Here is a 15,819-nt window from a genome sequence, read left to right as displayed (position 1 = left end):
TTTCTTGTAATACGGATACGTTGGTTCGGTGTTCTATCCATGATGTGATATTGGGGTTAGCTAATTCAATCAAACGCAAATCATGCGAAACAAATTTTTGAAAATTTTGTTAAATCTCAAAAAACTAATAATTTAGGAGTAGTGGGAAGTCATTTAGGGGTAGCGAGTTGCTCGGCCTTCTCCTAAGTCTCGAGGGTAGAACTTTAAAGCACTGATTTGAGATTCAAACAATTTTTAATACTTTTCTTAAGTATTTAACTGTTGTTTCAAAAAAAAACTGTGAAGTTTACACACCTTTTCACACCTTATGATAATAATTATTGTCATATAGCTAAATCCACTGATGTTGGTGGTTATTAAGTAATAGACACGATCTTTTTAGGAAAATGATGTGAAAAAAATTCTTTGTCGTTTATCACGACAAATATCAATTGGAGCAAAGTTTACTTAACATTTTGATACTAGAAGTCACCGATGACGGTTTAGTTTTGTGTCTTAAACTATACGTGAACCAAATATTTATACTTTTATTTTACAAACACTTCTCCAGACTAGAATTTCAAAATAAAAACAAAAGATATCCGTAATCATTAGTTTGTTTTTTCAACTTTTGAAGCATACATTTCGTTATAAGCTGCTTAGTAGCTGATATTAACTGATCCCTGAGGTCATTATCAAATAGATATGTACTCGATTTGACGTAAAACAACAGTTTGTATTCAGTTTAATTCATATTTATTGAAAATGGTGTCGACAGAAGTAAGAAACTCATTATTAATATTCATTCTTTTTATACAAACCGTTCTGTCACAAACTAATACTTTCGTTGATGTTAAAGTTTCTTTAATTTCGAAAAAACAACCAACTAAAAAAGAACAAATTACAATAACGTCCAACAATTTACCGCACAGTCTCATCAATTATGATCCCGATGTTTACGATTCTATTAAAATTGAAGGACAATTTATACCAAAGATATACGAAGGGGCGTTCAAAGGTTTAAATGTAACACAATTAATGATCATCAAAACTGATTTGAGAGAATTAGAAGTTGGTGCTTTCAAGGACATTAAGAAACTTGATTCGTTGGTGGTCGCGGAAAATTCGCTCAAATTTGTCAAGAAAGGAATATTCACAAACTTATCAATTACTAAATTGTATCTTGATGATAATAAAATAAAATCAGTCGAAGGTAGGTATTGAAATTTTTTTATTAATATATAGATTGTTATTTACATTTGATTGAAAAGAAACTTTGTATGTAAGTATGTAGATATCAAAAATTAAGTTCCTCCTGCTTTGCGCTGAGATCAGTTTCCAAAAGAACTGAACTTACCTACCTTCTTAACAGTTTCTTATGCCCTTATTGAGTCTCATCTCCGATATTCCCTCACCTTCTGGGGTACGTGCGACTCAATTTGAGCGAATATTCAAACTACAAAAAAGAGCTGTTAAATATGTACTAGGACTAAACAGTAGGGACTTCCTTCCTTATTAATCTTTGAATCCGTTTGCGTTATCTCCAATTTCAGAGAACTTATTGCACCCTTATCTACCTACTCCACGTTCAGAATTAGTTAAGGGCTCAATATTTTACAATGCAAAAATGCACAATCACTTGCCAATTGAAATCAAATCGATATTATCTTTTCCCGCATCCCGCTTTTTTAGTTTTTACAAGTTTTTGTCTATAAATTGTAACAATGTTTTGAGACAATAAAGCATTCCTCTCTCTCTCTCATTTCATATGCTACTAGGTGTAGTGCTCTAGAGTTCTGTAGGGTTTCATATGAAAATGTGATTAGAGGTCCTCTATGCAACAAAACTCCTAAATCTAGCATCTTTAGGTGTCTAAAGAGGTGACAGTGCTACGTTAAGACTTCTATTAGTATGCCTGTCTTATTCCTTGTAGGTTGTCCTAATAAACGGTCCATTGTTCGGAGAAGAGTTTAGGTACTATGAAGGGCTTGCCTGGCATTGTTTTAGCTATTTCATTTCCCTTCACTCCGATGTGTCCCGGAATCCATTGTAGGGTAATTTCATTTTTCTCGTCTAGTTCGTTTAATTTTTCCAGGCAATCCCAAACGAGTTTGGATTTTATGGTATTGCCTATCGGATATTGACGATATCTTTGAAATGGATACATTCTTCAATTGCATAAATTTTTGCTTGAATCTCATTTATTTTTACTTAAGATTGAGATACATTTTTTCACTTTGCTAAACTTTTTCGTTTCGATTAATCATCTTGAGACATGTCCCAGGTTTGGTCAGTGTTTTCTTCCACGCTTTCCAGTACTATGTGTAGAGGTGGGAGATTTAGAATCACTTTTAGTGATGGTGACGGGCAACCAGTCTTTGTACCTTCGAGAGATTGATTCTCGTTTCATTCAGACTATATCTAATACCCCAAACTACTGCTCCAAGTGGTTTCTTGTTATTTTAATTTTTGATACCCTCTCAATTGTTTCAGTTTGTTGTATAAAAATAATCTCTATGAATCAACTCTAAGGGGTCGCTTTTTATTTTAGTTTCTCATTTATCTAACTTTAAAATAGTGAAAGGCATTTAGTATATACAATTTGGTGTACATTGATGAATGAGGAATTTAATTCTAACTTAATCTAATAGAAATGGATACTGGCCATCTTATGTTGGATACAATGAAAAGAATCAATCGGGATGTACCTGCACGTAGCGGTATTTTTCCTAAATAGATCAAATTCTAACCTATCACTATTCCTAAGTACTGAAACTGTTCATTATCCTCCATTTCATAGGTGAACTTTATAGATGGATATTTTGAGTTGAGTTCCAAAATGAATTCGTTTACGTTTGCCTTCTTCGTATTGAATATGGCGAAAATATCATCCACATATTTGTACCATATCCTGGGAAAATACTGAAACTCTTGAATTTTGCTTTTCAAAATGATTCATGAACAGTTCAGCCATGAACGGTGATAGGCAGTTTCCCATTGCTGTTCCTTCATCTTATAGAATTTGTTGTTGCACTGGAAATAGTTTTATTCCATACATATTTTTGATAAATGTTAATACTTTTCTATCACATCAGCTCCCAAATTATTAGATCTCAGTAAGTTCTCAAGCTACACGAAGGTCTGTGGGATTGGCCCGCTTACATCAAAGGAATTCTTCACTGAAAAACTCTCAGGTTTGATCTGTAGGTTTTTAAACTCCTTCGTTAACATAAGGTTCTTACAATTTTTAAGTGTTTCTTTCACATTTGTGATCATTGGTCTTATTTCAATTAAGTTGTTGTTTCCTTTATCAGCTTTCAACTAGAAACAATCTTTCCTCTTCAAACTCCTGACAGTATTCAGATCTCTAGTAGACATATTTTTCAAGATTTGACTTCTGCACGCTGCCCGGACGAAGTCCCTAGCGTCTTGAGGCAGATACTGAATGGAACTTTCAATATATCCAATCAATTCGCCGAGATCGCCATCGCCCGCAACATCAATACCCAAACCCTTATTCAGCAAATTGTATGTATTGTATGAATATCGCCATCGGTTCCAGAAATTCCAACTTAGTTGTGATAATCTAATAGAGTTAGAAACTTAAAACTAAGGTATACCCAGCGCTCCTTAGATTCTGTAGAATAGATTGCACCAAAATTTTGTTTTTTATGTAGTGGAGTGGAGTTTATTTCAATTAGCCAGTAAATTTTTCTATATTTCAGTTCAAGTTCTTCTTTTTTACATTTAACATGCACTTTCCATCGAAGATTGGCATCTACGTAATGATTTTGCTGTGTTTGAGTGTGGAATCACATTCCTATTCATTCTGATTGAAATATGATCTATCCTTTTGTGAACTGTACTGATTAAGTTTCAATACGTTTTGTTTCCATTTCTTCATTCAATCATGGAAAGGTGGATAGCTGTTGTAACCTGTTGATTGCTTTTTCATTGCTCTTTCCTCCTGCTAGAATGGATGCCGTCGGCGAAGGTGACTAGAACATTTCGTTGTGGTACTCCAGCTTTAACTTCTTAAAAATCTGAATAGGCTTCTTTTTGCTTGATTCTAAAATATCTTTCCGATATGTATGGATGGAAAAGCTTGAGCTAATCTATTAAACGCTTGAGTGCTTATTTCTAAATACAAATTGGTGATAAGCGATTTTTGTCTTTTGAATAAGAGTAGTCATGACATGATAACCAATTTTCCAAAAGCTGGGTACATACTTCAATTTGAAGGCATTATTTATCAGGTTACTTAGTTTATTTAACTTTTTTCTTGAATAAGGAGTTTTTTCGGATCGATATTTTCTTTTATTTCGATAATAACTTCTCTGGTAGTGGTAACCTCTGTTTCTTGATCAATCAATTCTTCCATATTTCGTTTTTCACCTTAAACATCATGTATTAGAATAATTTTTTGAATGGGATTTGCGAATCTTGTCGCTTTTCAAAATAGCTCATAAAAACAAACGAGAATGATACGTAATACGTAATATTTTAATAGATGTATGTATAAAATGTTTATTTGCTAGGTGGTTCCTTCGAGGGTATGAAAAAGATAACGTCCATAGTATTGAGTGTAAATTTTATCAAAGTAATCGAAAAAGGATCTTTTAAAGATTTAGAAGAATTAACGTCAATCAGAATCGATTTTAATAGGATAGAAAGAATCGAAGAAGGTGCTTTCGAAAATTTACCAAAGCTATCTAAATTAGATCTGGATAATAATAATATAAAACAAATAGAAGCCAGCTCATTTGGTGAGTAATTATAACTAAAACCCAGTTATTTTCATTAAATAGAAGTTGCGCAAATATTGTTTCTCCAGCTGTTGTTGTATCAAACAAAAAATTTCAATCAAATAGAAAAGTGCCATGTTTATGGCACGGTTCAAGCCAAACTACAATCTATTTGGCTTCGGTTTCTGTTGTTATTTTCAGTGGTTTTGGGTTGATAAATGATAAAGAAATGATACTTGTTTTGATTAACAAAAATCTTGTTGAACAATCGTCGGATTGTTGCTCAATACTTAAAAATTCTAAAATTACCAATTGGAACACGTTTGTCTGTCACAATTTTTTTTCTTTCAGTCATTCACTGTCACTTGAACATGCTTATCGCCTGCCAACTTAACTAAATTAAAAATTAATATAAACATGGTTACCAACTTTGACTCTATAAAACAAAATAGTGTGAGATAGGGATAGGTCGGGTCAGCTGTCAATTTGATCAATTCTCAACAGTTTCCGATTATTTTAAGATTTTAGATCAAAAAAATCTGATCTATAGCGGATCCTTCCAGGAGTAAATCACACCAAAAAGTTTTAGTCCTCATAGATATGATAAATATCTATGTTGGTACATCTTCTCAATAATCTTCTTACAGAACGTTGCTCTCTTAAAAAGTAGTACATATTCTTTTGGACAAAAAGAAAAAAAAACAATCCTGGTTTTTCTAGTTACTGGAAATGTTTTGAACGAAAAAGTTGTAGGAGCAAGCAACTTATAACGAACCTGGAACTGTAGGAAGAGCTCTAAATAGTCTTCGACAAAAGTAACTTTGATATAAGAGACTTTGATCTTAGAGCGTTACTAACATCACGTCATGTAGTAGTTTTAGACGTTTGTAAAGATTTTTCTAGTGCTATACGTTTACCTCCGAAGAGGTTAGTCTACTCGTTCAGTTATCCATGGAAATTAACCGAAGCTTCTGGTGATTTTCGCTTGACAGTCCGAGCTTAGCATTTGGTGTAGTGTCTGCATACTCTAAGGGAACGTATTCAGATTATATTTTCTTTGAAGATCGTCGATTGAATCCTAATTATGTAGCACGTTGTTGGGTCAATACATATTCAACCACATCTTCTCCAAAACGGCTTCTCCGGGCTCTCACGATATAATAGCATTTCTTGTTTCTTCTAGACAAGCAGCTAAACGCTGTAGTGCAAAAAAACGTGTCTTCCACCATATCGAAAATGTATTATCTTTATTGTAAACTTGATCAAAGATATTTTCAGTGAATTTACCAGCACTTACTGTCCTTTTATTGCAAGTCAACGAATTGGAAAGAGTTTCACTGAAAAATTTGAATAGTTTGATAGTTTTGTGGTTGTTCGACAACAAACTGAAATCTTTGGATATAGGAATGTTGAATGGATTGAAAAGTTTATCGAAAGTGAACGTTACCGAAAACAGAATCACGTATCTCGAAGGAACGGCTGTACGTTCTTTCGAAATGCATTATCTGGACCTATCATATAATAATATCACTAGTATCGGTGATGGATGTTTTAACGGATCTAATATACAAGGTAATTATAAGAAATAAGTATTAAATATACTGCGATTAGATATAGAATTTAATACAAATACCTTTACACGTCACGAATCATTTATATCGTTAAAATCTTGCAGTGTTTTCTGATAGATAAATTAGTAGGAAAATGTGATTTTAAAATTTTGAATAGTCATTAAAAATAGAACTGGTATGTTTCAATTAAAAAAAATTTAAATTCCTCCAAAATTAGCACTCAAACTCTCTCAAAATAATTCCATTTCAATAAGATTTTGCTCAATTTATATCTATAATGAAATGACTTTCCTTTTGTAGAACTAGAGCGCGCTTTCGAGTTATTTAGAGTAGTTCAAATTCACCGGAAAAGTCACAATATTGTAGCTATATTGTACATTACTATGGTTATACGAGGGTGATTCAAATATAAACCGGAAATTCACAGTAGATAGTTTCCGTCGCGCTCTACAAACTTTCGCCACCTCTTTGAAAGCTTTCGGATGCCTTCTTCGTAAAAATCTTGTCACCTCCTCGTCCGCCCTCGGGGATAGGCTTTGTACAAAAAATTAGAAGTCAGAAGTTAGTTCGTCGCTAGTGAAGGCTAGATTGATCACTGGAAAGCCCGTCATGGCGTCCGGTTTGTTCCAATTTCTGAAAAACTATCCACAGATGCTGAGATGGTCGAGAAGTTGTCTGTGAAGTTTCAAGAATTTGTCCAACAATATGAACTATTACTTTACCAAATCTACAACATTGACGAAATAGACTTAAACTATAAAATGCTTGCAAACAAAACACTCGCTTCATCAAATGATACCGTCGCAGGAACAAAACTTATAAAAGATTAAGGCCAACTATTGCTTCTTGTAGCAACGCTGATGGAACACCCAAATTTCCATTCCAAAGCATAAATTTATCTTGATTTATCGACGAGTTCGTTCGATCTGTTGAAAAGGACTTGAAACGAAAAAAGCTTCCTGTTACTGGTGTTGCTGTTAAATAACGCACCATCACATCCATTCGAGGAGAAATTAGTGAAAAGGGACATAAAAACCACTAAATGTTACATCACTTAACCATCTAATGGATCAGGAACTTAATGGATAAAGAGGCGGTATCGCAGAAAGTACATCAGTTTAGTTTTAGAAAAGTCCAAAGGAGGTTTCAACTTATTTGAATCATTGGAATCCTCTAACATCAAAGATGCTATCTATGCAATTGCTGATTCATAGAAGGAACTGAAATCTTACACTTTGCGAAAATCTTGGCGTAAGTTTGACTGAAATCGGCCTGATCGTAGATGAGCAAAGCAACAACACACAAGAAATAATTAAAGATCTACAAAGCATACAACCGAATGTCCCTACCAGTGAAGTTGAGGAGTGGATTGTCCAATGTGACAAAGACTGTGAAACTAATGGTGAAGAAACTTTGAACGAGGATTCTAATAGAACGCTTTTGATATTGCCCTGTACATAGAGCAAAATTCAACCTCAACGCATGGATATTTTGTAGATAAAGAAAAAGCGGAAAATTGCATCCAAATCTAGAATGTCATTTGATAAAGAAAAATTTATAACTGACTTTTTTTCTAAGTAATTTAATATATATTTTACATATTTCTGATATAATCTAAGTATGTAATATGTGTATAAATAAAGATGTCTACAAGGTAAGAGATTATAGAATTACTACGGTAACTATTTGCGCCCGAAGGGTTATATCTCTCCGAAACCAATATTACATCACTCAATAAGTCGTGTGACTGGCACAAAGATGGCGTTGCAATTGTTGAATCTGTATGACGTTTATGACGTACCAACTGTCAAAAGACTATGTGTAAAATGTCAGCTCAAAGATGACGCTGCCATTGTCAAATCCATATGACGTTTACGAAGTACCAACTTTCAAAAGACTATGTGTAAAATGTCATGACATTTCGATTAGTCAGAAAAAAGTGACAGTCATTTAAGTGAAGCTACTTATTTTCAAAACGATGGATTCGTGTCTTAATTTATCATCGCTTCTTGATGAGAAAAAATACCGTACAAGCTCAGCAATGGTTTCAATTTGTTATTGGTTTGCTGAATTAAAACGTGGTCGTACAGATATCGATGATGGTGAACGTTCTAGTCGTCCAAATGAGATTACTCCAGGAAAAATCAAAAAAGTCCTCAAATTGGTTATGATAAATCGTAAATGGAAATTGCTTGAGATATATGAGGCCGTAAAGATATCAGAAGGCAGTGTGTGACCATGAGAATGTTTTTTTCAAAGCAGGTGCCGCGTTAACTCACAGTCGATCAAAAACAACGCGTTGATGATTTAGAGCAGTGTTTGGCCATGTTTTTGAGTTGATATGTGACATGGATCCATCACTTCACCCAGTAATCAAAATGATCATCATTTGATCGGACTGCAGCCGGTGAACTACGTTCAAAGCGTCCAAAGGCACAACAGCCAGCTGGGAAGCTTATGGCTTCAGTATTTTGGGATGCGCATGGAATATTATTCATCCAAAAAGGAGAGATAATCAATAGCGAATACTACATAGAGTTTGAAGGCAAAAATCAACTAAAAACGGCCACATATGTCGTTTGTTTCACCAAGACATTGCACCGATTCACAAGTCATTGGCAACGATGGTTATATTAAACGTATTAGCTCCTCATCCACCGTATAGTCGAGATCTGGCTCCTAGTGACTATTGTCTATTCGCTGATTTAAAAAAAATGCTCGTTGGTAAGTAATTCAGTTCAAATGAAGAAGAAACTACTAAAACTGTAGCTTATTTTGACGCAAAAGACAAATCCTTGGCAACTATTAGTTAGAGAAACGTTGGAATGATTGTATTGCTCTTGGAGGAGATTAAAAAGTATTTTTTAGTTAGTCATATGACTTGAGTTGAGTGAACTCACAACTACACTAAAAAGTGAGGTTATGTTCCGGCTTTGACGCATTTTGACGCGATAACGTGTAGTGGTATTTGTTTTAAAAAATTTGTATTTGTTAATGGGAAAACTCACTGTCTAATTAACAAATTGTGATAAATCGGGGAACTAACGATTCTATTTACCAAAAAACAACACAACATTGATGAATAATCCGTTGCAATCGGTACTATAATCTCCTGTTCTTAACAGTTAATATTGATTAATATTATTTTAGATTTACTTTTGAACAACAACCAAATATTAAATATATCGCCGTCAGCTTTCAAGTCGTCCAAGATAAAGAAGCTTCTACTACATAATAACCGCATATCCAAAATAAACAACGATACGTTTGCTAATTTAGAAATGGACGAACTCACATTGAACAATAACTTAATATCAGATATAGACGAAGGCGCTTTCCAGAATGCAGCCATCAGATCTATAAATCTCGATGGAAATAAACTGACCAGTATCAAACATGGTGTTTTTGATACGGTTAGATTGAGATATATTTCAATTTTGAAAAATGACGCTATAAACGACAGAGCTTTCAATAACGTTTCCAATCTTTGGGATAACAGTTCGACAAGATTATCTTAGATCTTTTAAGGAGTACCAAAAAGTATTTTTTTTTTAATATAACTCATGCAACAAAGTAATTTTTTCTTTTCCATTGTGTAACTACGATTGGAACTATTGGAAACTTTGAAATAAATCACACATCAAGATGAGTAGTGCAACGCATTTATTTATTTCAGTTGAAATTTTATAAATTTTTATATTCTATATAAACAAGTAATTTTTTGGAACAATTAACTTTTTTCTTATAGACCCGGCAAGCATGTCTGGCTGCTATCTATCTTGATTACGCTTCTCATACTATTTTTTGATAAAATTTTTCCCCGCGTTAATTTTTTTACTGAAATCGTGTTATACAGAAAAAAAATTAAAGAAGTATCTACGAAATTGAAGAGTTGCTTAAAAGTTTGTGGTCTGCATCCAGGAATTTTTTTTACATCGATAAAAGCCAAGCATTTTTTTACTAGGTCTGAAACTACATAAAAAAATTTTTTTATGTCAAGATGGTTGAAAATGCCTTTTTTAATTTCCATCACAGTCAATCTAGGAAATTTGGTTTCAAGAAACGAAAATTCGGGTCCGTCTTTGGAGAGTGATTTTACTAAACTTTTATACAAGAGTTTGGTCTCAGAAGTACCAGGCCCAACAAAGAAAAGACAGCAATTCTGGACAAATATATTTATTTTTCAACTCATTTTAGCTCCATACATTTTTCCCAACGATGTTTAATAAGTTCGATTTGATAATTCTGAGACTTTTATTAATTAATTTTGACTATTACAGTAACGAATGTGTGAGCTGGTGCATTGTCATTATGAAACAACACTTTCTTTTTAGCCAAATGCGACTGGTTTTTCGTGCAGGCATTCAAACTCAAAATGGTGTCAAACCTCTGAATGCAGCTCCGATTTTCCTGAAAATTTAGAATTAAGCTCATATTCACCTCCATATCAAGATCTACATGGTCGCAAGGTGTGTAAATTGTTTTTAAGGGGTGAAAACCACCCCTTATCGAAAAATATCAATATTATAGTTGTTCCTACTTTTTTTCAGTTCAAATTTTTTTCGTGTATGCAGCATAAATATCTTAACATATTGTATAATAAAAAATTCATATATTTTGAAGTATCAACCCTTAAAAATCTTTAAAATCTACCATTCTGATGAAAATAATATAGGAAAAAACCATTTAAAACATTGCAATTTTATTTTTACTGTGAAAAATTCAAAGCATTTCAATAAAATTGGTTATTAATTTTCATTACTCAACCCTTAAAAACTACCCCTTTGCAGAGAATGATATAAAAATAAATCTAATGACTGCCAACTTTTAGATTTTTCATTCTTTTTGGTATTAAAGTTTCTACTTGAATTAATTTTTGATTGTCTATACCCTGTCAATCCTTAAGAAAAAAATTTTAATGACTGTTAATATTTTGATTCTGAATTCTTTCAGTATCCAAGTGTATTGACTGTTTATTTGTTTTTGTATCTCTTATAGTTATGGAGAAAAAATGAGCAAAAAAAATTTTTTTTAAAATAAAAAAAAAGTATTATTTAATGCTCATTTTTTTTAAAAATATGCATTTCTAATCAGTGAAACTCTCAAATGTCGTAAGTAACATCCAAATAAAGTATTTATTTTGATTTTCAATGAAATAGTATGAGTTTTAGTGTAATTTTTTTAGCTTTAACTATTTTACGTCATATCTCAATATTTCAATCAAAACGACTTTTATCAGTAATCATTTGAAAGGTCTTTTTAAGCTCTTTAAAAAGTATTCTATGACTTTTTGTTGAAAAATGTACCCTTTTCCCGTTATTTTAGGTTAAATGTTCAATTACGTAAAACAAAAGCTATTCAAGTACCTATAACTTGCTTAGGTAGAACCTTATGATCTTAAAATAAAGCTTAATTTCTTTGTTTTCTTATAAGCTTCATTTTTGTTTATCACATTTTTTCGATAAAATACATCATTACAGAGTTATACGTAAAAAACTATTGAAAAATGCTGTTTTTTGACGAAAAATCGTACTTTTCAATTGCGAATAACTCAAAAACTATTAATCTGGCGAAAAAACTTTATATGACATTTTTTACTTTAAATTTGCTGATCTTCCGATTTTTTGGGGTTGCACATTTCGGCACTATGTAGATCTCGCTTTTTAGATACACACCTATCATCTGTCAAATAAATTTCAAATAAATCGGTGCTGCATTAAATAATTCGGAAAGGAAATGCTTGAATACCTGGCCTATTTGCTTGATTTCTTCGCTCAAATGCTGCAATAAATTCGTATAATATTCGCCAGTGACAGTTTTTCCTTTTACAAGGTAAGCAAAGAAAATGATTCCACGTCTTCCACGTCCATCCCGAAAAACCGACGCTATGATCATTCTTGCAGATGGAACGGTCTTTGTCTTCTTTGGAGCCGCTTCTCCCTTTTCAGTTTATTGTTTTTATTGTTCTTTTGTTTTGATGGACCCACGTTTCATCCAGGGTTATGAAACATTGTAAAACACTCGAAGGAAACATCTTCACGACGTTATTTTTGTTCTAATGTGAGCAAACGCGCCACCCATTTTGCGCACAGCTTTCTCGTGCCTAAATTTTCGGTTGATATTCGATGTACTGCACTTTTTAAAATGCCTAATATGTCTGCTAGCTTACGTACTTCCAATAGTTGAAGATCCAGCACCGCTTTGTGGATTTTCTTCAACATTTCTGGAGTCATTTCCTCATTTGGTCGACTATTGCGATGCTGCTCTTCGCCTCATTTAAACTCTGCTACCCAATATTTTACCGCTGTCTCACTCAGAGAGTTCTAGTTCAGCTTTTATATTGTCTACCAAACAACGTAGCGTCTTCAAACTTGAAACATATGCTGTAACAGATTGTGTACTTTCTAATATAAACATCTCATAAACGTAAATCTTCGAGTATTTCCTGATAACTTTAACCCGTCACGTGATCCCTTATAAAAGTACGGACCCACGAGACCTACCACATGGACACCTACCCACACACGGGCACCTCAGGCAGGTTTGATTATTTCTTGAATCTTTTTTCGAGTGCATTGCCTGATTTATGACGACTCATGTATAAAACCTCATATTTCTACCTGAATTATATTTGTAAATTGACAAATCTAGATATTAATGTCATTTGGTTGGCTAATCCAAGTAACGGATGATCGGAATTACTAGATAAACAACCTATTTTAGAGCTTTAGAACTCAAAAGCATTCAGCTTTTACATAATCATCAAAAACTTGATTCGATCGCTAATATTTTCCGTATAATCGAAATACGTCCTTCGAAGATATCATGGATGTCGATTTTTTTCATTTCTAATTGCTATCGACCAAATTAACGGTTTCAAAATAGTCGAAAAACATTTTAATCCGGTCAATTCAGACATTCGAAGTTACATAAATTCTCATCAAGCTGCAAATCAGTAAAATTGTTTAAAATACAATTAAACATAGAATTTGATAATTTCCATTGATGGAAAAAATTTTATTCAAGGCAAAAGGTCAAAAAAATGAGTTTTTCGCTATTTTCAGCGAAACGGTGAGTTTTATCATAAAAATACCTCAGACAAAAATTATAGATCATAAAATTATCTACAAAAAACGTGGCAATACTTTTTTCTCTACGAGCCACCGTTACTGAGAAATAATGATTCAAAAAGCTGTAAAAATTGTCGTATTTAATGGTTTCATCATTTTCACCAGTAAATTTTTCTTACAATATTGAAATGAAATGAGACTTGTTGTGAGTATTTGTAAGAAATTTCTATTGACTTGTGGGATTTATCATAAGTTTTGGTATTTCTCGTGCAATCATTATAGCCATTAAATACGACAGTAAATCTGAACCATTATAACTTTCACAACTATTTGAATCGTTATATCTCAGAAACGGTGGCTCGTAGAAAAAAAAGTATTGCTACGTTTTTTGTACATAATTTTATGATCTACAATTTTTGTTTGAGGTATTTTCATGATAAAACTTACCGTTTTGCTGATAATCGCGAAAAACTCATTTTTTTGTCCTTTGACCTTGATAAAAATTTTTTCTATACACGGAAATAATAAGGAACATTCAAATTTTATTTTCAATTGTATTTTATACAATTTTACTGATTTTCAGCTTGATGGGAATTTATGTAGCTTCACTACTATTTTTTGGTCTAATTTGACCGGACTATTTTAATTTCGTACTAACTTCAATAAGTGGGAATTTTCGATTCGACATGCATCAGAATCCTTCTTGCATTCCAACTATCAAAAAAAAATTAAAACCCTCCTTTCTGATTATTTTTTTATTGGTTTCAATTCTTATAAATCATTTTGGAACCATTGAAAATCTTTCTACGATTCTGGAGTCATCAACAGCAGTAATGGGAATATGTCATTGACTTGCTTGCATATAACTATTAAGGTTCTACTTTATGGGCTTCTGAATCCATTGAAAAGCTTTGATGGTAATTCTTCTAGATGTTTTGTTGCTTTCCCACCAAAAGTAGCAGCCTTTGTAAATAAAATAATTCCGCAGAAAATCAGTAGCAAATCAACCTCAGGTATCGATACACTTATACTTGCATTTTGGACCTTAACAAAATAGTCCTGGAAATCAAAAAACTGTTTTTGAATTCCACCAGAACTTTCTGAATCGGCTCTATCTTGAGATAACAGTATAAAAAATAAATAATTAGATTCAGAGGGCTAAAAATAGAAATTTCCTTATCAAATTGGAGTACAATTAATTATCCAGTAGTTTATAATAACTTTTGTTCACTGTACTATTAGAGATGGAACTTCATAGCCAGATATTTTGTTCAATGTTTTAAACTTCTAACCAAGTTAACGCACATTAAATCATTTTCAATTCACTCGAATATAATTGGTATTTATAAACGTACAATAAAAATTATATTTTATATAAAGAGAAAGCTATTTCTTTTGTCTTTCCCTTCACATTAAATCCTCATTTATATCACTTTAGAACTATCTCATTATGTAGTAACCATATTCTAGGTCTTTATAGATATCTCATTATTTCAAGCAACAGCAGACTGTTAATAAGACACCTGATACCGAGAAGTGTGTGTTACCCCAACTAGAAAGCGTCTTTAATCAACGTCAACTTCAAGACAAACAAAAAGAGAGTAAATCACCCGTCACATATCCATATGCCTTAATGAGTTTCACTGGGGTTATCTGAGAAAGGTTCCGAACCATTTCAGTTTTAAATTAACAGGAAGCTGTATCCAGATTAAATTCGATCAGATTAATAAGAAGTTGGATAACATTCTGGGTAACTCGTAAATATGTGGCTAGTTTTTGGTATATTATGGTAGCATTTACATTTACAGGGAAGTGCCGTTCTTTCAGAAAAAGGACTACCACCAACCAGTGGAGGTATGAACATTACTTTCTGATCGATTATTTGAAATTGTTTCGATTTTTATTGAAATTGAAATTGAAAATATTTCAGGTATTGCCTTCAGTCCATTGTTATGATTGCTCTTTGCACTCGATAGAAACATCTTAACGACGCCGTTTTTGTTCCATTGTGAACAAACTCGGCACCCATCATGTACACATCTTTCTCATGTCCAAATATTCAGTAAATATGCGATATGCTGAATGTGTAGTGTCTACTAGCTCGTCCAATTTCAGTCGAGGATCATACAGTACCACTTTGTGGATTTTATCCAGCATTTCTTGTGGATTTTATCCAACATTTCTGGACCAAATGTCGACCAAATGAGGTGACGCATTTGGTCGACCACTGCCTTGCTGGTCTTCGCAGGTTGTATAGCCTCGTTTGAACTCTGTTATCCAATATTTTACTGTTGACATTACTAAACAACTTGGCGTCTTCAAACTTGAAATATATGCTATATAGAGTGTGTACTTTCTAATACAAGTAACTACCGCTATCTCTAGGTCAGGCGAGGTACTCATGGAACCATCCTCGTACATTTGTCAAGTTTCGTGACGGAAGATCGGAAATAT

The 15,819-nt window shown here is 33.0% G+C and overlaps 2 protein-coding genes across 2 annotated transcripts in view; both read left to right on the top strand.

Annotated features, from left to right (window-relative positions):
- The window catches only part of LOC130443227 (uncharacterized), a 73,708-nt gene that overhangs the window by 34,829 nt on the left and 23,060 nt on the right, over positions 1-15,819 (top strand). The window lies entirely within an intron of this gene.
- Positions 618-15,170, top strand: LOC130443224 (leucine-rich repeats and immunoglobulin-like domains protein 1). Its single transcript, XM_056777751.1, has 4 exons — positions 618-1,192; positions 4,518-4,745; positions 6,003-6,296; positions 9,446-15,170. The coding sequence occupies exons 1-4, from the start codon at positions 745-747 to the stop codon at positions 9,811-9,813; spliced, it is 1,338 nt and encodes a 445-aa protein (XP_056633729.1). The 5' UTR covers positions 618-744; the 3' UTR covers positions 9,814-15,170.

The sequence above is a fragment of the Diorhabda sublineata genome, chromosome 4, assembly GCF_026230105.1.
Source record: "Diorhabda sublineata isolate icDioSubl1.1 chromosome 4, icDioSubl1.1, whole genome shotgun sequence".
NCBI lineage: Eukaryota > Metazoa > Arthropoda > Insecta > Coleoptera > Chrysomelidae > Diorhabda > Diorhabda sublineata.
This window is presented reverse-complemented; position numbering and strand designations above follow the sequence as displayed.